The sequence below is a fragment of the Vombatus ursinus genome, unplaced genomic scaffold (genome assembly GCF_900497805.2).
Source record: "Vombatus ursinus unplaced genomic scaffold, bare-nosed wombat genome assembly UNPS02012179.1, whole genome shotgun sequence".
NCBI lineage: Eukaryota > Metazoa > Chordata > Mammalia > Diprotodontia > Vombatidae > Vombatus > Vombatus ursinus.
In genome coordinates, this window is record NW_020951957.1 from 126,276 (window position 1) to 142,572 (window position 16,297).

Genomic DNA, 16,297 nt, shown 5'->3' on the forward strand with positions numbered 1-16,297 from the left:
GGCAGCTATTCCTGGGAATTGCTATAAGAACAAAGGCTCATAGCCTTGTTATACTCCACCCAAATAAAAAATCCAAAGTCCCTGCAAATTCTATCAGTATATACAGAAAGTTTTTAGGGATAGCCTTTGTTGAGGTTAGAGTTGGGAGAGCTGGTTCAGGTGTGAAAGATTTCACTTAGACTTTGTAGCATTGGTGATGAGTTCAGGGTGGACCCCAAGAATTTTGAGGTGCTACATGAAATGATGAGGAATAGATGTGTGGGTCCTAGTGTCCTGAAAGAACTCATTCAGACAGTCTTCAAGTTAAAGAAAGGCATTTATTGGGGTGATGTACCCAAGCAGGACTGCTCCCCATGAGGCAGAGCCTCAGTGGGCTCTATTCCATGTGTGAAGCAGAGCATAGGCCGCAGGCCCTGCTCCCCTAAAGGAGAAGAGCAGCCCTTGCTTTCCTGTAGGAGGCAAAAACAGTTAGCCAGGTCAAAAGTATGGTTTAAATACAATTTTATGGAATGGGGGAAGGGGGCAAGAGAATGGGAGGAGCAGGCATGGCTCCAAGGTGCCATGAATATCAGGTACTCTGGAAGTGATAAGCAAAGAGAACAAAAAAGGGGAGGGGAAGAGTTGTTCTGGAATTGAGGGTGTTTTGTGAAAGCACACAGGTAAGTCCACGGTGGGGGCTTCAATGCAGTCTTCTTTGATCACTTTTCTGGCTGGTCATATCCTGCATCTTATCTCCTATCTCATGTTCTGCTTGCTCCATCTGCCTCAAGCACTCTTTTCTACCTCATCAGCCTTCACATTTCACATGATCCATAGGTCACATATAATAGATACGTGCACTAGGTAAAGAGGCCGCATAAAGTCACATATTATATAACATTCATGGATCATCTAGAAGGCTTATATTCAATTCAACACATTTATTAATTGCCCACTAAATTTAAGGTACTTAATGCTAGGTATTAGGGATACAATATAAAAATGAAATAAATGGTCATTGAAGTCCAAGAACCCGACATCATTTTGGGGGATACAATGCATATACACAAGTAAGAGATTCAAAGTATATACAAATAATACCAAGTATTTCAAAAGGAAGACAATGCTAGTAAAAAGAGAAATCAGGAAAGGCCTTGTTTAGGAGGCTTCTTTGTTTTTTTGTTTGTTTGGTTGGTTGGTTTTTTGGGGGGGCAGCAGCTTGTTTTTAATGTGAGCATTAGTCAGGACATACCTTCAGTACAGTTAACAATGTTTACAGTTGATTGATAGCCACAGTCACACAAGACACCAACAGCGAGTTTTTCTCTGTCTGTCTGGGGAGCAGGATGAGGGGTTAAGAAAGCCGGGTATCAGAGCACGGTCCTGGCCCCTGATGGAGGGCCCCCCACCCCAGCCAGAATGCCCTGGGGAAGGGGATGCATGGCCACACCCAAGGAAAGTGAGCAGCTTTCTCTGGGGTGCCTTCTAGCTCATGGCCAGCTCACAAGGAGAGGGAGCTAGGAGGCCTTCAGGAGGTGGGGATTTTACTCTTCAAAACAGTTTTTAATAAAGCCAGTTCCAAAGAGGGAGGGGCTAGCAGAAGGTCCCATGTGTTTCAATAGTCAGAAAGGAGTTGTTTTGGCCAGGTCTGCTGCATGTGGCAGCTCCCGTGGGACTCCAAAGGAAGCAGGGCACAATGCTGGAGATCCATGGCCCTTACTGGCATCCATCCTTCCTCATGAAGCCCCAGATGTGCTCACCAGATAGCCCCAGGTAAGGACTTGGCATCATAAGCTTGTGCAGGGTCCCTACTCCCCCCAATTAATGCAGGTGATTAGGAGGCTTCTTTTAAGGAAGCCTTTTTTGGAATTCTATGAGACAGAAGTGAGAAAGGAGTGCATTCTAGACATAAGAGTGATGATTTTTTTTTTTTTTGGTGAGGCAATTGGGGTTAAGTGACTTGCCCAGAGACATACAGCTAGTAAGTGTTATGTGTCTGAAGCTGGATTTGAACTCAGGTCGCCCTGACTCCAGGGCCAGTGCTCTATCCACTGCGCCACCTAGCTGTCCCAAGAGTGATGATATTAACAGAGAGAAAAGAAAAGGACTCCAAATACAGCTTTGGAGGGTATCCCCACTACATATGGTAGGTGAAAGCAATATTTTATTATTTGTGTGCCATCATGCCTCAAATGGAGCATACTATTCTGAGTCAGCAAACAATTGTCACCTACCTCAGTGGTGCTGTCATCACAGCCCATACGCATGCCCAAATTAATAGCCCTTGGTGAAAGACTACAGTCATCATTGTGCAGAAGTTTTCCAATTATTTGGCAGCCACTGTGGCCACTTACCCCCATCACACAATTATATGACAGTGCCCCACCCCCGCCCCAGTTTATTCCTGATCTGGTACTAAAACACGCTTAGCACATGACTTTTTTAGTACACCTCGAAGTTTATATCTGCTTTGGTATTTGTAAAAGTCTATACTGAATAGTGCTGGAACAGACAGCCAAGACCCATGGAGGTCTACTTTTGTTGTTGTTCAGTTATGTCCGACTCTTCGTGAATCCATTTGGAGTTTTCTTGGCAAAGATGCTAGAGTGGTTTGCCATTTCCTTCTCCAGCTCATTTTACAAATGAGGAACTGAGTCAAACAGGGTTAGGTGACTTGGCCAGGGTCATACAGCTAGTAAGAGTTTGAGGCCAGATTTGAACTCAGGAAAATGAGTCTTCCTAACCTCAGGCCCAGTGCTCTATCCACCGCACCACCTAGCTGCTCACAAAGGTATATCTCTCAGGACAAAAAGGAAAAAGATTTTAAAAATCTCAGATGATTCTCCAAAATTTAACCTGCCACCCACAACAAAAGTATCGAGAGAGTCAGGTAATGATCAGGCCCTACCTTAAAAGTTACTAAGTAATAAAAGAATTACCACCTAGCAGAGAGGGCTCAATTGCATCATGAATTTACAATGGATCTGGTCAGCATAATAGCGGGATTGCCTCCAATGGTGTTCAGTGATGCAGAAGTAAAAGCAAACAAGGTGAATGGTGAGAGTGAGCCAGGGCATGAATAGAAAAAGAACACGTGAACAATACTGTCAAGTGTGGACGATGATGTAAAGGTGAATTAGTTAACTCTGTGGTTAAAACTGTGAAGGAAGGAGAGGTCAGAGAAGGAGTGGTTGAGAGAACAGAGATGGATGTAGGGCTCTAAAGTTGTGAGGACAAAGGAAAAAGAAAGCAGACAGAAGTAGGAAAGGACAGTAGATTACAATCAGAGAGGAGAATTTTTGAGTTTATAATCATGGAGGTAGCATAGTTACAAGTGATGATATAGGTCAAATTTGATCTTCCTGAATTCTCTCTGCCTTTGGAAATGAACAGGCAAATGGGCAAGGGGTTAGATTTCCATCTGCCTCTGCAAGGGAAAAGTTGATATATAAAAATTGGTTCACAGAGTTGGGAGTCAAATATGAGGGAAAACATTGTACTTCAATATTATAAGAATATATGATTTCATCCACTATGAAGGCATGTAAGCCAAGTATGTCTTAACAAAGACTTTGTGAGTTGCTGTTGCTGTAAAGTCCATCATATTGAGGTGAATCTGGTCATGAGCCTCTCATTATAATCTCAAATATAAATACTCTTTCTTTTATCTTTAGATGAATCTGTAATCTCATCAGTGAGGGTGTTCACCCCACAAGGACAAGTTTCAATGTATCCATATCTTCTTATATTTCTTGTCCATGTCTTTGCACAAATCCTCTATAGAGAATCTAACCAATTCACTGGAAGCCTTTGGTTCTTTCAATATTATGTGGAGACCAGTTCAGCACTTGGTTTGTTCATCTATCATCCTTGACTTTTGCTAATAACTAGCTTACTCCTTTTTGGGTCTTACATATGATATTTCTTCAGTCAATCAACAAGCATCTAGGTGATACAGTGGTTGAGTATTGTCCTAAAGATCTGAGTCCAAATCCATCCTCGGACACATTCTATCTGTGTGATCCTGGGCAAGTTACTTAATCATTACCTGCCTCAATTTCCTTAACTGTAAAATGAGAATAATAATAGTGTCTCCCTCCCAGGGATATTGTGAGGATCAAATGAAATTCTATTTGTAAAGAACCTGACACACTGTTGGTGTTCAATAAATGTTTCTTTCTTTATTGAGCACCTACCAAGTCCTTACCCCTTGGTCACAAAGTACCACTTCTTATGCCACACTCATTAGTAATGCAGCATGCTCCAGTTTACATCTACCCAAACCTTTCTATTGCCCTTTAGTTCATCTGAACCAAAGTTATTTTGAGATTGTGTTATTCCATTATTTGCAGCTATATAATATGACCAGAAGAATGTTGGTGTAAAGAAAGTTGGGTTTTTATTGCAGGTAACAACTTATAGTCCTTGAAAGCACCAAGCAATTTCCGAAATGTGATCTGAACCCTCTTCCCCCTCCTAATCATCCAATTGCAACTCCTTTTTGAAAGAATCTACTGAGGAGTTGACTCAATGCATTGCCTATCTAATTGTATGTCATAATGTAGTCAAGGCACACCCTTTACTCACCCTGTTTTTCCTGTGTGGATTAACAAACTGATCTCTTTTGAGTAGCTATGGACCTTACTCACTAAGGAGATCCAGTAGTAATCTAGGTAAATCTACTAGCAGGAACAGCTATAGAACTTTAACATCAACTAGGAATCCCTTTTCTATTTGCATTTCTACTTGAATTGAACAAGCATTTATTAAACACCTGCTAAGTCCAAAGCACTCTCCCGTTCTGGGAAGCAAAGACAAAAAAGAAACAGTCCTTGCCTTCTAGAAGTTTATGTTCTCCTGGGGAGGGAGGATATAGAATGTGTACACAAAAAAGTAGGTAGAAAGTAACTTCAAAAGAGAAAGCATACTAATAATTAGGATGATCAGGAAAGGTCTTTGAGAGGAGGCAGCAAATGAATTGTATTTGGAAAAAAGCTAGAGATTCTATGAGAGGACAGGATGAGGACAGATTGCTTTACTGACACAGGGACAACTTTCTTGTGCACAGCCATGGAATCAGGAAATAGAATGTTGTATACAAGACAGTTTAAATAGAATGAAGCATCCAGAAAGGGTAAATACATGGAGCATCCAGGAAGAAGAGTTATATGGAGTTGGAGGATACCAGAAAAAACACTTCTGTTGGACAAAATTATTCCCTTCAAAATATAGAGTATTTCCAAAAGTCTTAGAGCAGTTTTAAGCCACTAAAGCTTTGGAAACACCTATTAAGCACCTACTATGTAAGACACTTTACAATGTGATCCTGACAATAACCCTAGGAGGAAGGTGCTATTATTATTTTCATTCACAGTTGAGGAAATTGAGGCACTAAAGCTTAAAACTGCACTAAGACTCATGCCATGCCCTGTATAGTTGGTGATTGTATTTTTTTTAAAAATGAGATAATTCCTCAAAGCTCATTGCTTAAATCAACACTTCTTGAGGAAACATATACTCCATGGTACCTTTCTGGCTCCTATAAGCTGCTTCTTATAGAAGCTAAAGAAAATTAAAAACCTTAGCTTGAGAGAGGGACCCCTTACCTGATAGCCCTAGTCTCTGGGCTTTTGTTAATCTTCTGTAAGACGAAAGCGAGTTTAAGAAACACACAATTGGGCAAATAATGACACACGAACATAGAAAACAAAGGCCTTCCCTTACGGGATTCTCGTTGTACTTCTAAGTTTGTTCGAGAGTTATTCATCTTTCAGAGAATGAAACAGAAAGACCACTCTTCCGTCCCCTAGTACTCATGCCTGAAGGACCCTCGGGCTAAAGTGGCACCCTGTAATTCCAAGAGGCAGCACCATGCATTGTATAAATTTGCATCTATTTAGCCAGCTATTTACAGCACTCTTTACCGCCACCTGCAATAGGAAGTGCCCTAATAATGGTTCGGGAGCTGTTGGATAGGAAATGGGTAGCAGGTAGTTCGTTTTCTTCTTTAAGAAGAGAATTCAGTGACCTCTACTATGCAGTAAATAGGAAATAGCTATTAGGGTGAGAGAGAGGGGAAGAAAAGGTAGATAGAGGGGTCCTTATTAGTTCTGTTCCATTGTGCTTTTTTCACTATCAGTAGCCACGAGGAGAAACCCCATTAGGAAATGTTGTTTGTTTCTTTGCTTCACCAGGGTGCAGAAATGCCTTTAGGATTTGATGAAGGCCTGCGTTGCTATGGGAGGGGGGGAGGTAAAGAGAGGGGAAGGGCGGGGCTACCGTTGATGGGTTGAATTGGGTCTGAATTACAATCCCCTCGTACCAGGACCCTAGAGGCCAGTCCTGAGGCTGTCTCACAGCGTGAACATCTCCCTGGTGCAGACTCCTAGTGGCAATCGCTTTGGAACTGGAGGAGGTGGGCATCGAGGGAAGGAGGAAATGAGGCTCTTGAGTAATGCTTCCTTTCTATCTCCTGCTCGGGGTTCATCCAGAAACTCTCCGTCCTGTCCTACACACACACACACATACATACACAACAACCCTCTCTGGCACACACACCTCTTAGTGTGGCGTCCAGGGTCCATCTCCCTGAGACTGTAAGCTCTTTGAGGTCAGGAATTGCTTCTGACCTATTGCACTGTGTACTCCTGCTCAGCAGAAGAACAAGGCTGATGATTGGGGGGGGCAGGTTTTAACTGGGAGATGGGAGCAAGTAAGCGGGGAGTGGGGCTGCCTCTCGCTGCGAGAGGGACCAGACTTCTGGGAAGGGACAGGGAGCTGTCAATCAGCGAGGGAGCGAGCGCACCAGCACTGGGTGATGTCAGCGGATCAGCTGCTCGTTAACAAAGAAGGGGATATTTACAGGACAAAGTTGCAGCAGCAGCGAGGGCGGCTACAACCAGACTCCCGGAGCTTGGCAGCGGTCAAGAGAAAGTGGATGCAGAGGGCTGAGCTGCCCTTGGAGGAGCCCATAGCTGCGAAAGAAGGAAAAGACATTGGGAAAAAGGCTGGAAGGGGACGGCCGGCCAACTGCTCCTCCTCTTCCTCCTCCTCCTCCTCCAAACTCGCTGGGCTGAACCCAAGCTCTCGCTGAGCAGCCGCCGCGGCTCCGGGCTCGCTAAGGAGCAGTAGGAAAAGGGGGAGAAGGGAAGAAAGGAAGCAGCAGCGGCAGCTGAGCGGCCGCTCTCGGTCCCCGGCCCCCGACCCCCAGCCAGGAGGAGAGCCTGTGCTGGGCTGGGCTGCGCTCTCCGCCGCCATGGATAGCGACGACGAGATGGTGGAGGAGGCGGTGGAAGGTACCAGTGTTTTTCCGGGGCTGGTGGGGGTGGGGGATCGGGCACGGGGTGGGAAGGACGAAGTGGGGAGCTCGGAGTCTCCAGGATATCCAAGAGTTTTTTCCATCTCCACCTCCCCGCCACCAGCCCGGGGCTGAACTGGCCAGTTCAACCAGAGCAGGTAGAAAGAGCCAACTGCGGCCGCCTCGCATTTCGGAGCCGGTACTGGGCACTGCCCTGTCCGGGGACGCGGGGGACCCCAGACAGAGCACAGGCTGACAGAGAGGAGAACCGACAAGGGGAACCCCTCCTCTACCCTATAGCCTGGCTGGTCGGCCGCCTTCTCGTGCCTTCAGAGTTGCGAAACCTGCGACTGGCTGCCACCTCTCCCTCCTCCCCCCCTCCTCCCTGTGATTTTTGGGAGGGGGAAGGGAGGTAGGAGTTAGCAGCCCTAGCGAGCGCCTCTTTCCCCAGTTGCATCTGGGAAGCTGTTTTGTCCCGCACCTCGCCAGTGCCCGAGCCTGCCCCGTCCGGCTCTCGCTCCTGCTGGGCACCCCGAGGCTCTTGGGCTCCGCTATGATGCAAGATGTAGGAGCCGGCACGTGGTCGCCGCAGCCGCCACCGCTCCCCCAGGAGAGACTCGGAAGCACTGCGGGGGAAGCAGCAGCAGCTGCTGGAGGAGTGGGAGGAGGAGGGCAGCTGGGGCTTGGAGGAGCGCGGGGAAGAGCAGAGCGGGTCACTGCTGCCCGGGGGGCGAGCCGGGCCCAGGACCTCTAGTTTCTCCTCACCTTACCTCTGCTTTACCCAGAACACCAGCGGAAACTCAGATCAACCTGTCGGCCTCCCTTCCCAGCACTGAGCCATTGCCCTCTCTGGACACTTGCGCCGGACCCCGACCGCTACTGCTGCTACTGCAGCGGCTGCTGGGGGACAACTTTCTGAATTGCATACCTTTGGTTGTCCAGGATATCACAGGGCATAACTGGCAGCTTCCTCCTCCCAAGCTCGACAGCGCTCTCGCTCTCGCTCTCGCTCTCGCTCTCTGGTCATTCAATTCCTTGCATTTGTTGGCTCCTCCCCAGTCCCCTTTTGCCATTAAAAAAAAAAATCATTCAATTCAGTACTTTCTGATGGAAACTTTTAGAACTTGTCCAATGTCGAGAATTAGCAAATAGTCTTTAAACATCACGATTTTACTGGGCCTGTTCGTATAACCCACTCAAACTTTGGGGAAATTATTTCACGGTATGTTTAAAGTTTGCACTAAGGGGAAATAATTTTCATATGCTAGTGAAGTCTTTGGTGTCAATATAAATAATTCTAAGAACAAATCAGTTTAAGAGGGTCAATGTTTAAGACTAGATAATCCTTGAATTTCTTTTCTTTTCTTTTCTTTCCTTTCTTTTTCTTTCTTTTTAAACTATTGTGGCTCACCAGAGACCTTTAGAAAAGATTAGGTAGAACATTTGAAGTATTCTAAAACTTAGCCCAACCTGATCATAAAAATACTGTTGTATATTTGACTCGTCTTGTAACTTTCCATACCTCTCAAAAAAAATGTGGTTTTGTGTCAGAACTTTTTCCAGAAACACTACAGATCTAAAGTCTTCACCATTCATGTCCCATGTGAGCAGTCCATATTGGTGTAGTACATTATAAACATGAGGAAACTGGGACCAGAGAAACTGTGTTTTGCTCTGATAAATCTGTAACAAAACCCATTTAAAACTCGGGTCTTCTGGTGTTCCTTTCAGTACTACCCTATGGCTACCAATAAAAGCCAGTTTTGGGATTTGAGAGTCCTATGCCACTAAAATTTTATACACCTGTGTACAATATGTACAGCACTTATGTATATATCTACATATGTGTACACATAGTCACATATAGTAATTGTAGTGATGAAATGGTGAGTTCTTGCACTGCTGGAATGAAAATGAATAAGAATCTTTAAAAAAAACAGTAAAATATCACTAAAGTAAAAGGCCTAATATTTCAATATTAAAAAATAAAGTTTTACATTTCGAAGGCTAGTGTGACCTTAATTCTGAGAACTGAAATCCACATTAGGACATCTTCATCTTAGAAACTTTAGAAATGTAAAGCTATAGTGTATTTAACCCTCTTCTTCCCTCTCTCCACCCCCAGCCCCCAAGATTCTGACCTTGGCTGTCTTCCTAATAGTCTAAAAATCAGCTTAAAGGTGGAGATGGTGTTGTGTTAGGATTGCATACTAGAATAACTTAATCACAGAAGCTGCATGGGACTTAGGCAAGCCTGTACTGATATATAGGACAGCTAGAACCTTCTAGGTTATAAACTCTCTGGAGATGGGTCAATTGCCCAGGTAATGCTTGTATACATGTGCAAGTCTTGTGATATGCACATATATCTGCTGAATATCGAGCAAGATAATTATTCAAAATGCTTTCACAACCTTAAATCATTCTATAATATTATCATACCCACCCGTGATATGAATTGGCCTTTTTGTTTTGTGTGCTTTACTTCTGTACATTAAAACCTATATGGGGTCATGATATTGACTAATATTCTCTTCCTATAGATTATAGAAGAACAATTCTTGAGTAACTTTATGATTTTTGTATACCACCCTATCCCCTAAAATGGGATCTTCCATTCTCCAAAGACTCATTGCTACAATTCCCCCTCCCCTTCGGTTTTATGCAGTTGACTATACATTTGAAAGTACAGTCTAGGTTAAATGTTTACAATAACTTCTTTCTTTTTAATGCTTGTCTGGCTCAAGCATTGTAGTTGGAGTAAAAAAAGACCTGGATTCAAATTCCTATTTTATTGCTTACTACCTCTGTGAGCTTGGACAAGTCACATACCCTCTCTGAGCCTCAGTTTCCTCATTTGCAAAATGAGGGGTTAGCCTAGATGCTTTAGCTGTACATCTCTGCTCTCATTGATATGGATCCTCCCTTTCTATCACCTCTAAGTGTGGTTCTTGTCCGTGCCCCATCTTAGAGGGGCCACCTCTTAGGTTGTTAAATATATATAACAGAGCATCAAATGAAACAGCATTTCTCCCTTCCTGTACAGATGCTAGCTTGATAGACTTTCTTATTGATGTGTCAAGCAGGTCTGCCTTTAGAATAGCTGGCCTGACATTTCTCTATGTGTAATCTATTAATATGTGATTTTTTTCAACTGTCAGCATTTTTTAAAAGGGTTACTGTGGATCATTTCTTTTAGTAGGAAAGATGGTTAAGACTCTTAGAGTACCAGTTAAAGCTCAGCAGTACTTATCTTTTTTTTTAATAGGAATTTGTTTCACAGTGGTGTTTTTCTGTCTTTTCCCAACTTGAGACAAAATGCCCTTTTGTGCTGTTGTACATTTATTTTCCCTCCATCACAATGCAGTATCTTAGTTTCTAATTTGAGGAAGGATCACTGGGTCATAGATTTAGAGCTAATTACGAGAGACCTTACATATCTCCTAGTTCAACTCACTCATTTTGCACTGGATGAAATTAAGGCTCAGAGAAGTGCTTTGTCCAAGGTCATAAGCAGGAAATGGTAAAGCCAGGCCCTCCATCTCAAATCCAGTACTCCAACTAATGCAGCACAGCTATTTCCCATGGGTAGGCAGTAGAGGGTGAAATTATGAGGACACTTGTTATGTTCATGGCTCTTTGGGGACCAACAAAGACAGCACACATAATACTAAAAGAGTGGTGGGTTAAGTCCTACATGTGGATTCAAGTATACTTTTGCCTCTGATACTTGTCCGCTTTGTGACCCTCAGCTTCCTAATCTTTAAAATGAATGTAATAGTAGCTGTGGTACTTAACTCACTGGCCAGTTGAAATATTGACTTTGCAAAGCTTAAAGCAGGGAACCTCTAGGCCACAGATTCCCCACCCCAGGCTTAAAGCTTAATACTAATTCTAGCTTTTATTACACCTATCTAGTGGCTGTTTTAAGGTAGGGTCCAGGAAGGGTCAGAGTTTCATACAGTGACAGCTGGAATGGAATTTGGAGTTCATCTAGCCCCCCCCACATACACATACACAGACACACACTCTTATTTTATGGATGAGAAACAATGGTTCAGAAGTTATCTCTTTTTTTAATATTTCAATTTTTCTTCAATTACATATGAAAACAATTTTAACATTTGGTCTTTAAAAAACAATTTAAATTTTGAGTTCCAAATTCTTTCCTTCGCTCTCTCCCTCTCTTCCCTTGAGAAGGCAAGGAATTTTATTTAAATTATACATGTGTAGTCATGCAAAACTTTTTTAACTTGTTTAATTTTTTCCCCCAGAGGTTACCTTTTGTCTGAGGTCACACAGTTAACGTGTCAAAGTTAGGCTTTAAATCCAGTCTTTTGCCTCCCAACCTAGTATTTACCCCCCCCACACACACACTATAACACACATGTAGTGTCATTTTTCTGTAATGATGGTAAACCTGTAATTAATCATGGCCCATGGGAATGCAAAGTTCATTTATGCAACAAATAAATTATTGTATTTTGTATTATCCTGGGATCTGTGGAGGGTATAAATAGAAACAAGAAGCCATTCATGTCTTCAAGAAGTTTATGAGATGTTAAAGGTCATAGGATCCTGGGATTCAAAGTAAGAGGTTCAACCTCTTCATTTTGTACATGAGGAGAATAAGGCCCAAAGAGCATCATAGGATCACTGATTTATAAGTGAAAGGAACCTTAAAGGTGATCTCATTGAACCCCCCCCCCCATTTTTCAGATTAGGAAACTGAGATGTAACTTGCTCAAAAGACCACACAGTAAATAACAGAGACAGAATGTGAACACATCTTTTGACCCCAAATCCAGTACTCTTTGCCTAAGTAAGCCCAGGCTAAAATGTACTAAGTAATTCTGAAGGATTTGTAGTGAAAAATGCTAGTTACCTCCAGAGAGAGAAGTGAGAGAGCCTGAGTGCAGATTGAAGCATAATTTTTTTCACTCTAATTTTGTTGCCTTTTTTTTTTTTTGCAACATGGCTAATGTGGAAATGTGTTTTGCATGATTTCACATGTATAATTGATATCACATTTCTTGCCTCCTTAATGGGTGGGGGAGAGGCAGGAGGGAGGGAGAGAATTTGGAACGCAAAAAAAAATTAAAATGAATGTTAAAAATAAATTTTCTTCAAAATTTTTACATGGTTTTAAAATATGCTAAGTGTAAAAAGTACAAAAGAAGTTGGGAGAATGAAGAGATCACAGATATCCAGGAAAATAAATCAGGGAAGGCTTCATGGAGGCGGTGGAATTTGGTCTGACTCTAGATGCCTGAGTGGGAATTGGATGGGTGGGAGAGGAAGAGATAATATTGTGATTAAGTACATGAAAGAAGAAAAGTGAAGGTAGTGTTAATGACAAGTCACCTTGTTTGCTTGGAACCTGGGGCCAGAAAAAGTGAGCAGTATGTGATAACACTGTGGAGTAAGATTGTGCTCATATAATTTCAGGCTAAGTAATTTATTCTGCAGGCAATGGAGAACTGTTGAAAGCTTTTGAGAGTTGTGATCAGAGCTGTGCCTGATAAAATTTAATGTGGCAGCAGAGTAGAGAGTAAATTAGAATGGGAAGGCAATGGAGTCAGGGAGAACAGTTAAAGGGTGTAGTCAAATGAGATAATATTTGTAAAAAGCACTTAGCACGGTGCCCAGCACATAGTAGGCACTATATGAATGCTTATTCCCTTTTTCCCTCAGAAAAACTTGGGAACACTTTTATGAACTAATGTAAAGTCAAATAAGCAGAAACAGAAGAAGCATTTACACAATGATCACAGTAATTTAAAGGAAAACAGACCCAAGAACCAATTGTGACTTTTAAAAACCAAGAGTCAGCTTGCCTAAAGGTGGTCAATTGTTGGTGCAGAATGAGGCATATGATTTCAGACTTGGCCAATGTTTTCATTTATTTTGGCTGCCTATACTTACTTGTTTACAAGGGAGGGAACTGGGGTGGAAGGCAATGAGTCAATGGGAGTCAATGCCAGTGAGGATTTAAAAAAAAAAGAGCATCAGTAAAATGTCTTTTAAAGTAAAATAAAATGAAGGGATTGAACTGGATCACTACAAATATCCTTTCCAACTCTGTAACCCTATGAACATGAATCTCAAATAATATTAGGTATTTATAATACCCAAATATAATAGTCAAAAAGACTTATTCACTCAAAGTTGCTTTTTAAAACAATATTGTTGTCATACGTAATAGATTTGCAGTTTCATGTACAATCTTTTTTTTCCTATTCTATGTTATGGAAATGCTTGTTTTATTTCTTAAGTTCAGAAAAATAAATTTTAAAAAATAAACTTAATGAGGTTTACAAAAAATAATAAAGACAAAAAAATAGTATGGATTTTAAAAAACTTTCAAAAACTTAAGGAAGAGAATGGGGTGTTACTTAATACATTTTATTGCCTGGTTACTAGTCTTATGTCCTCTACTAGATTATAAACTCCTTGGGGATGAAGTCTTTATTATTAATCTTTGTTAATAAGACACCCTCTTTTTCTTGTGTGAAGTAGGTATTTAATAAATATTTGTTGCATGGAATAAAGTGTGTGTATATGTGTGTACATATATCTATGTATATATACATATATGTATGGTATGCAGAGAGAGAAAGACAAAATGTTGGTTGAAATGTCCAAAGATCTGTGATTTCATAGGTGTGGGAATTCCTTCCACCAATATAGATAATGACCCATGTATAATTTATCTACTAAGTTAGAGAGAATTGCCCAAGGCTCAGAGAGGTTACCTATTATGTCCATGATCCTACAGTAACTGAGTGTCAGACATAGGATTTGAACTAAGATCTTCCCTGCTCCAAGTACACCATGTGTCCACTACATGACACTGCTTCATTTTATGGAAAAATGATGACTGGAACAGAACAGTAGATGAGCTATATTAAAGATCTCTGTTTGCCATCAAAGGATCTGGGTTCAAATCCCAGGACTATTCCTCTGTGACCTTGAGCAAATAATTCCTTCTTTCTGAACATCTATAAAGTGAGTACATTGATGCTGGTGATCTCTGAGCTCTTTTCCAACTCCAAATCCTATAAAACTAAGGAAATATTAAACCTGCAAACCAAGCTACATATTAAGAAACTAAACTCAATGGCATGAATTTGTGTTGTGTGACTTGGCCAGAGAGATCTTAAAAAGAAAAGGGTGTGCTTCCTCTCCCTCCAGTTAAGGACTTTTATTTATCCTTTTTGGGCTATAATTGTTGACATGATTGTCACTTCCCACTACTTTTCCCATCACCAATAAATCCCTTCCTTGTTACAGAGAAAAATGAGGAGTCTTCTGGGATAGAAAACCGATTGTGTTGTAAAGACCTGAGCTCTAGTGAGGAAAATGCAGCTCTATATGTCAAATCTCCTATCACTGAGCGTGGGGTAGATCAGTCACAATGGCAGCTGTGATCAAGGCTCCAAAGGGAATTTCTGCTTCTCAGTGACACTCTCATAGGAACACAGGCTTCTGGCCATGCTCTCATACCAAGTTTAATTCAATCCAACAAATGATTCTACTGTGTGCCAGGCCCTCTGCTCAGCACTGTGGGAGGCGGGGGGGGGGGGGGGATAGAGAGGTCTGAACCAGGATTTTTGTGACCCTAAATCTGGCATTCTGTCCATAGCTTGTTAATCCTGTAACAAAGGTCCTTGCTATCCTTGAGCTTGCATTCTGCTGCGTGGCAGCGACATGTTTACAAAGTGCCAAGAAATTTGAGGAGGCTCAGAACACTCAATGAAGGTGAAGAATGCTATGGAAAGCTGTATAGAAACATGACATATAAGGTGAACCTTGAAGGAAGACAAGGATTCTGAGAGAACAGATGAGTTGAAGCCAACCAGGGCTGGGGGGACATTGGATCAGGAGCAACTCACCTGTAATAGAATAGAAATTAATTTTTCAATTGTGCCACAGATCCTCATCTCTGGGACATAGTTCAGAGGTGGGATTGAGGAATGCTGCATCTTTTCTGTCCCTGATGTCTATAAATACCTCTGGCCTCGATGTAGGAGGATCCAGTGGATGGATTTTGTTTGCTGATGGTTTAGTTGAAATGCCTTATAAAAGCAATATAATGACTCATTAGCTCAGTTTATATTTTCACCCTGACCCTACTGGGCCAGCTATGCATCTTCTATAGTTTGGAGAACATGATGGTAGTTGACTGCCTGGTAGATATTATATTACCTGTTAGACATTGGCACAGAACCTTTTGGGGGGACTCAGGGTACTTTCTAAGATGAATATAATCCTTGGAAGGAGAACTCTCAATCCTTACTTTAGGTAAATTTGAGAGGATGAGAGTTTGTGCCTGTTTTATATTATTGGTATTTCAATTCAAGAAGCAAAGCACCTGCTAGGTGCTTGTTATATCGTGCAGAAATTAAAATCCAGAAAACTCTAGAGCAATGGCATAAAATAAGATGTATGTCACCTGAGCCCCATTCTTTTGTTTGCAGTGAGGCAGTTGGGGTTAAGTGACTTGCCCAGGGTCACACAGCTGGTAAGTGTCAAGTGTCTAAGGCCAGATTTGAACTCAGGTCCTCCTGACTTTAGTGCTGGTGCTCTATCCACTGCACCACCTAGCTGCCCCCAGCCTCATTCTTCTTTCAGGTGGTTCACCCCTTCTCTACTTTTGTAACTGCTAAGGGTGGGCAAAGTAATTTCATAGGACTTAGAGCTGGGGGATGGGGGGGAAGGATGATTAAGATGATTCTGGTGGGTTACAAGTTTCTGGGATCTAAAAGGGGCTGTCAGAGAAGAACCAGACAGACCTAGTCAATGCTATACAGTAGTTCTTCCAGGAGGACATTATAACTCAAAAGAAGAAAGAGTATACAATATGTCTTAATTTAGGACTCAAGGCGGGAAGCATACAGTGGGGTGGACTACAGAGGAAAGAAAATTGGGGCATTCTTCCCATCCACATGGCAGAGAGGTGGGAAACTACTAAAACAGAATATTTTATACATTGTCAGATGAACGGTGACTGCTTAATTG

At 42.1% G+C, this 16,297-nt stretch overlaps 1 protein-coding gene across 2 annotated transcripts in view; it reads left to right on the forward strand.

The window, feature by feature from the left end:
• Window positions 1-7,069: 7,069 nt before the first annotated feature.
• SETD7 (SET domain containing 7, histone lysine methyltransferase) overlaps window positions 7,070-16,297 on the forward strand; it is a 69,142-nt gene continuing 59,914 nt past the window's right edge. For both annotated transcript variants that reach the window (XM_027857542.1, XM_027857543.1), the window contains exon 1: window positions 7,070-7,274. In XM_027857542.1, the coding sequence (XP_027713343.1) occupies window positions 7,235-7,274 (40 nt within the window). In that variant the 5' untranslated portion in view covers window positions 7,070-7,234. The remainder of the gene's footprint in view (window positions 7,275-16,297) is intronic.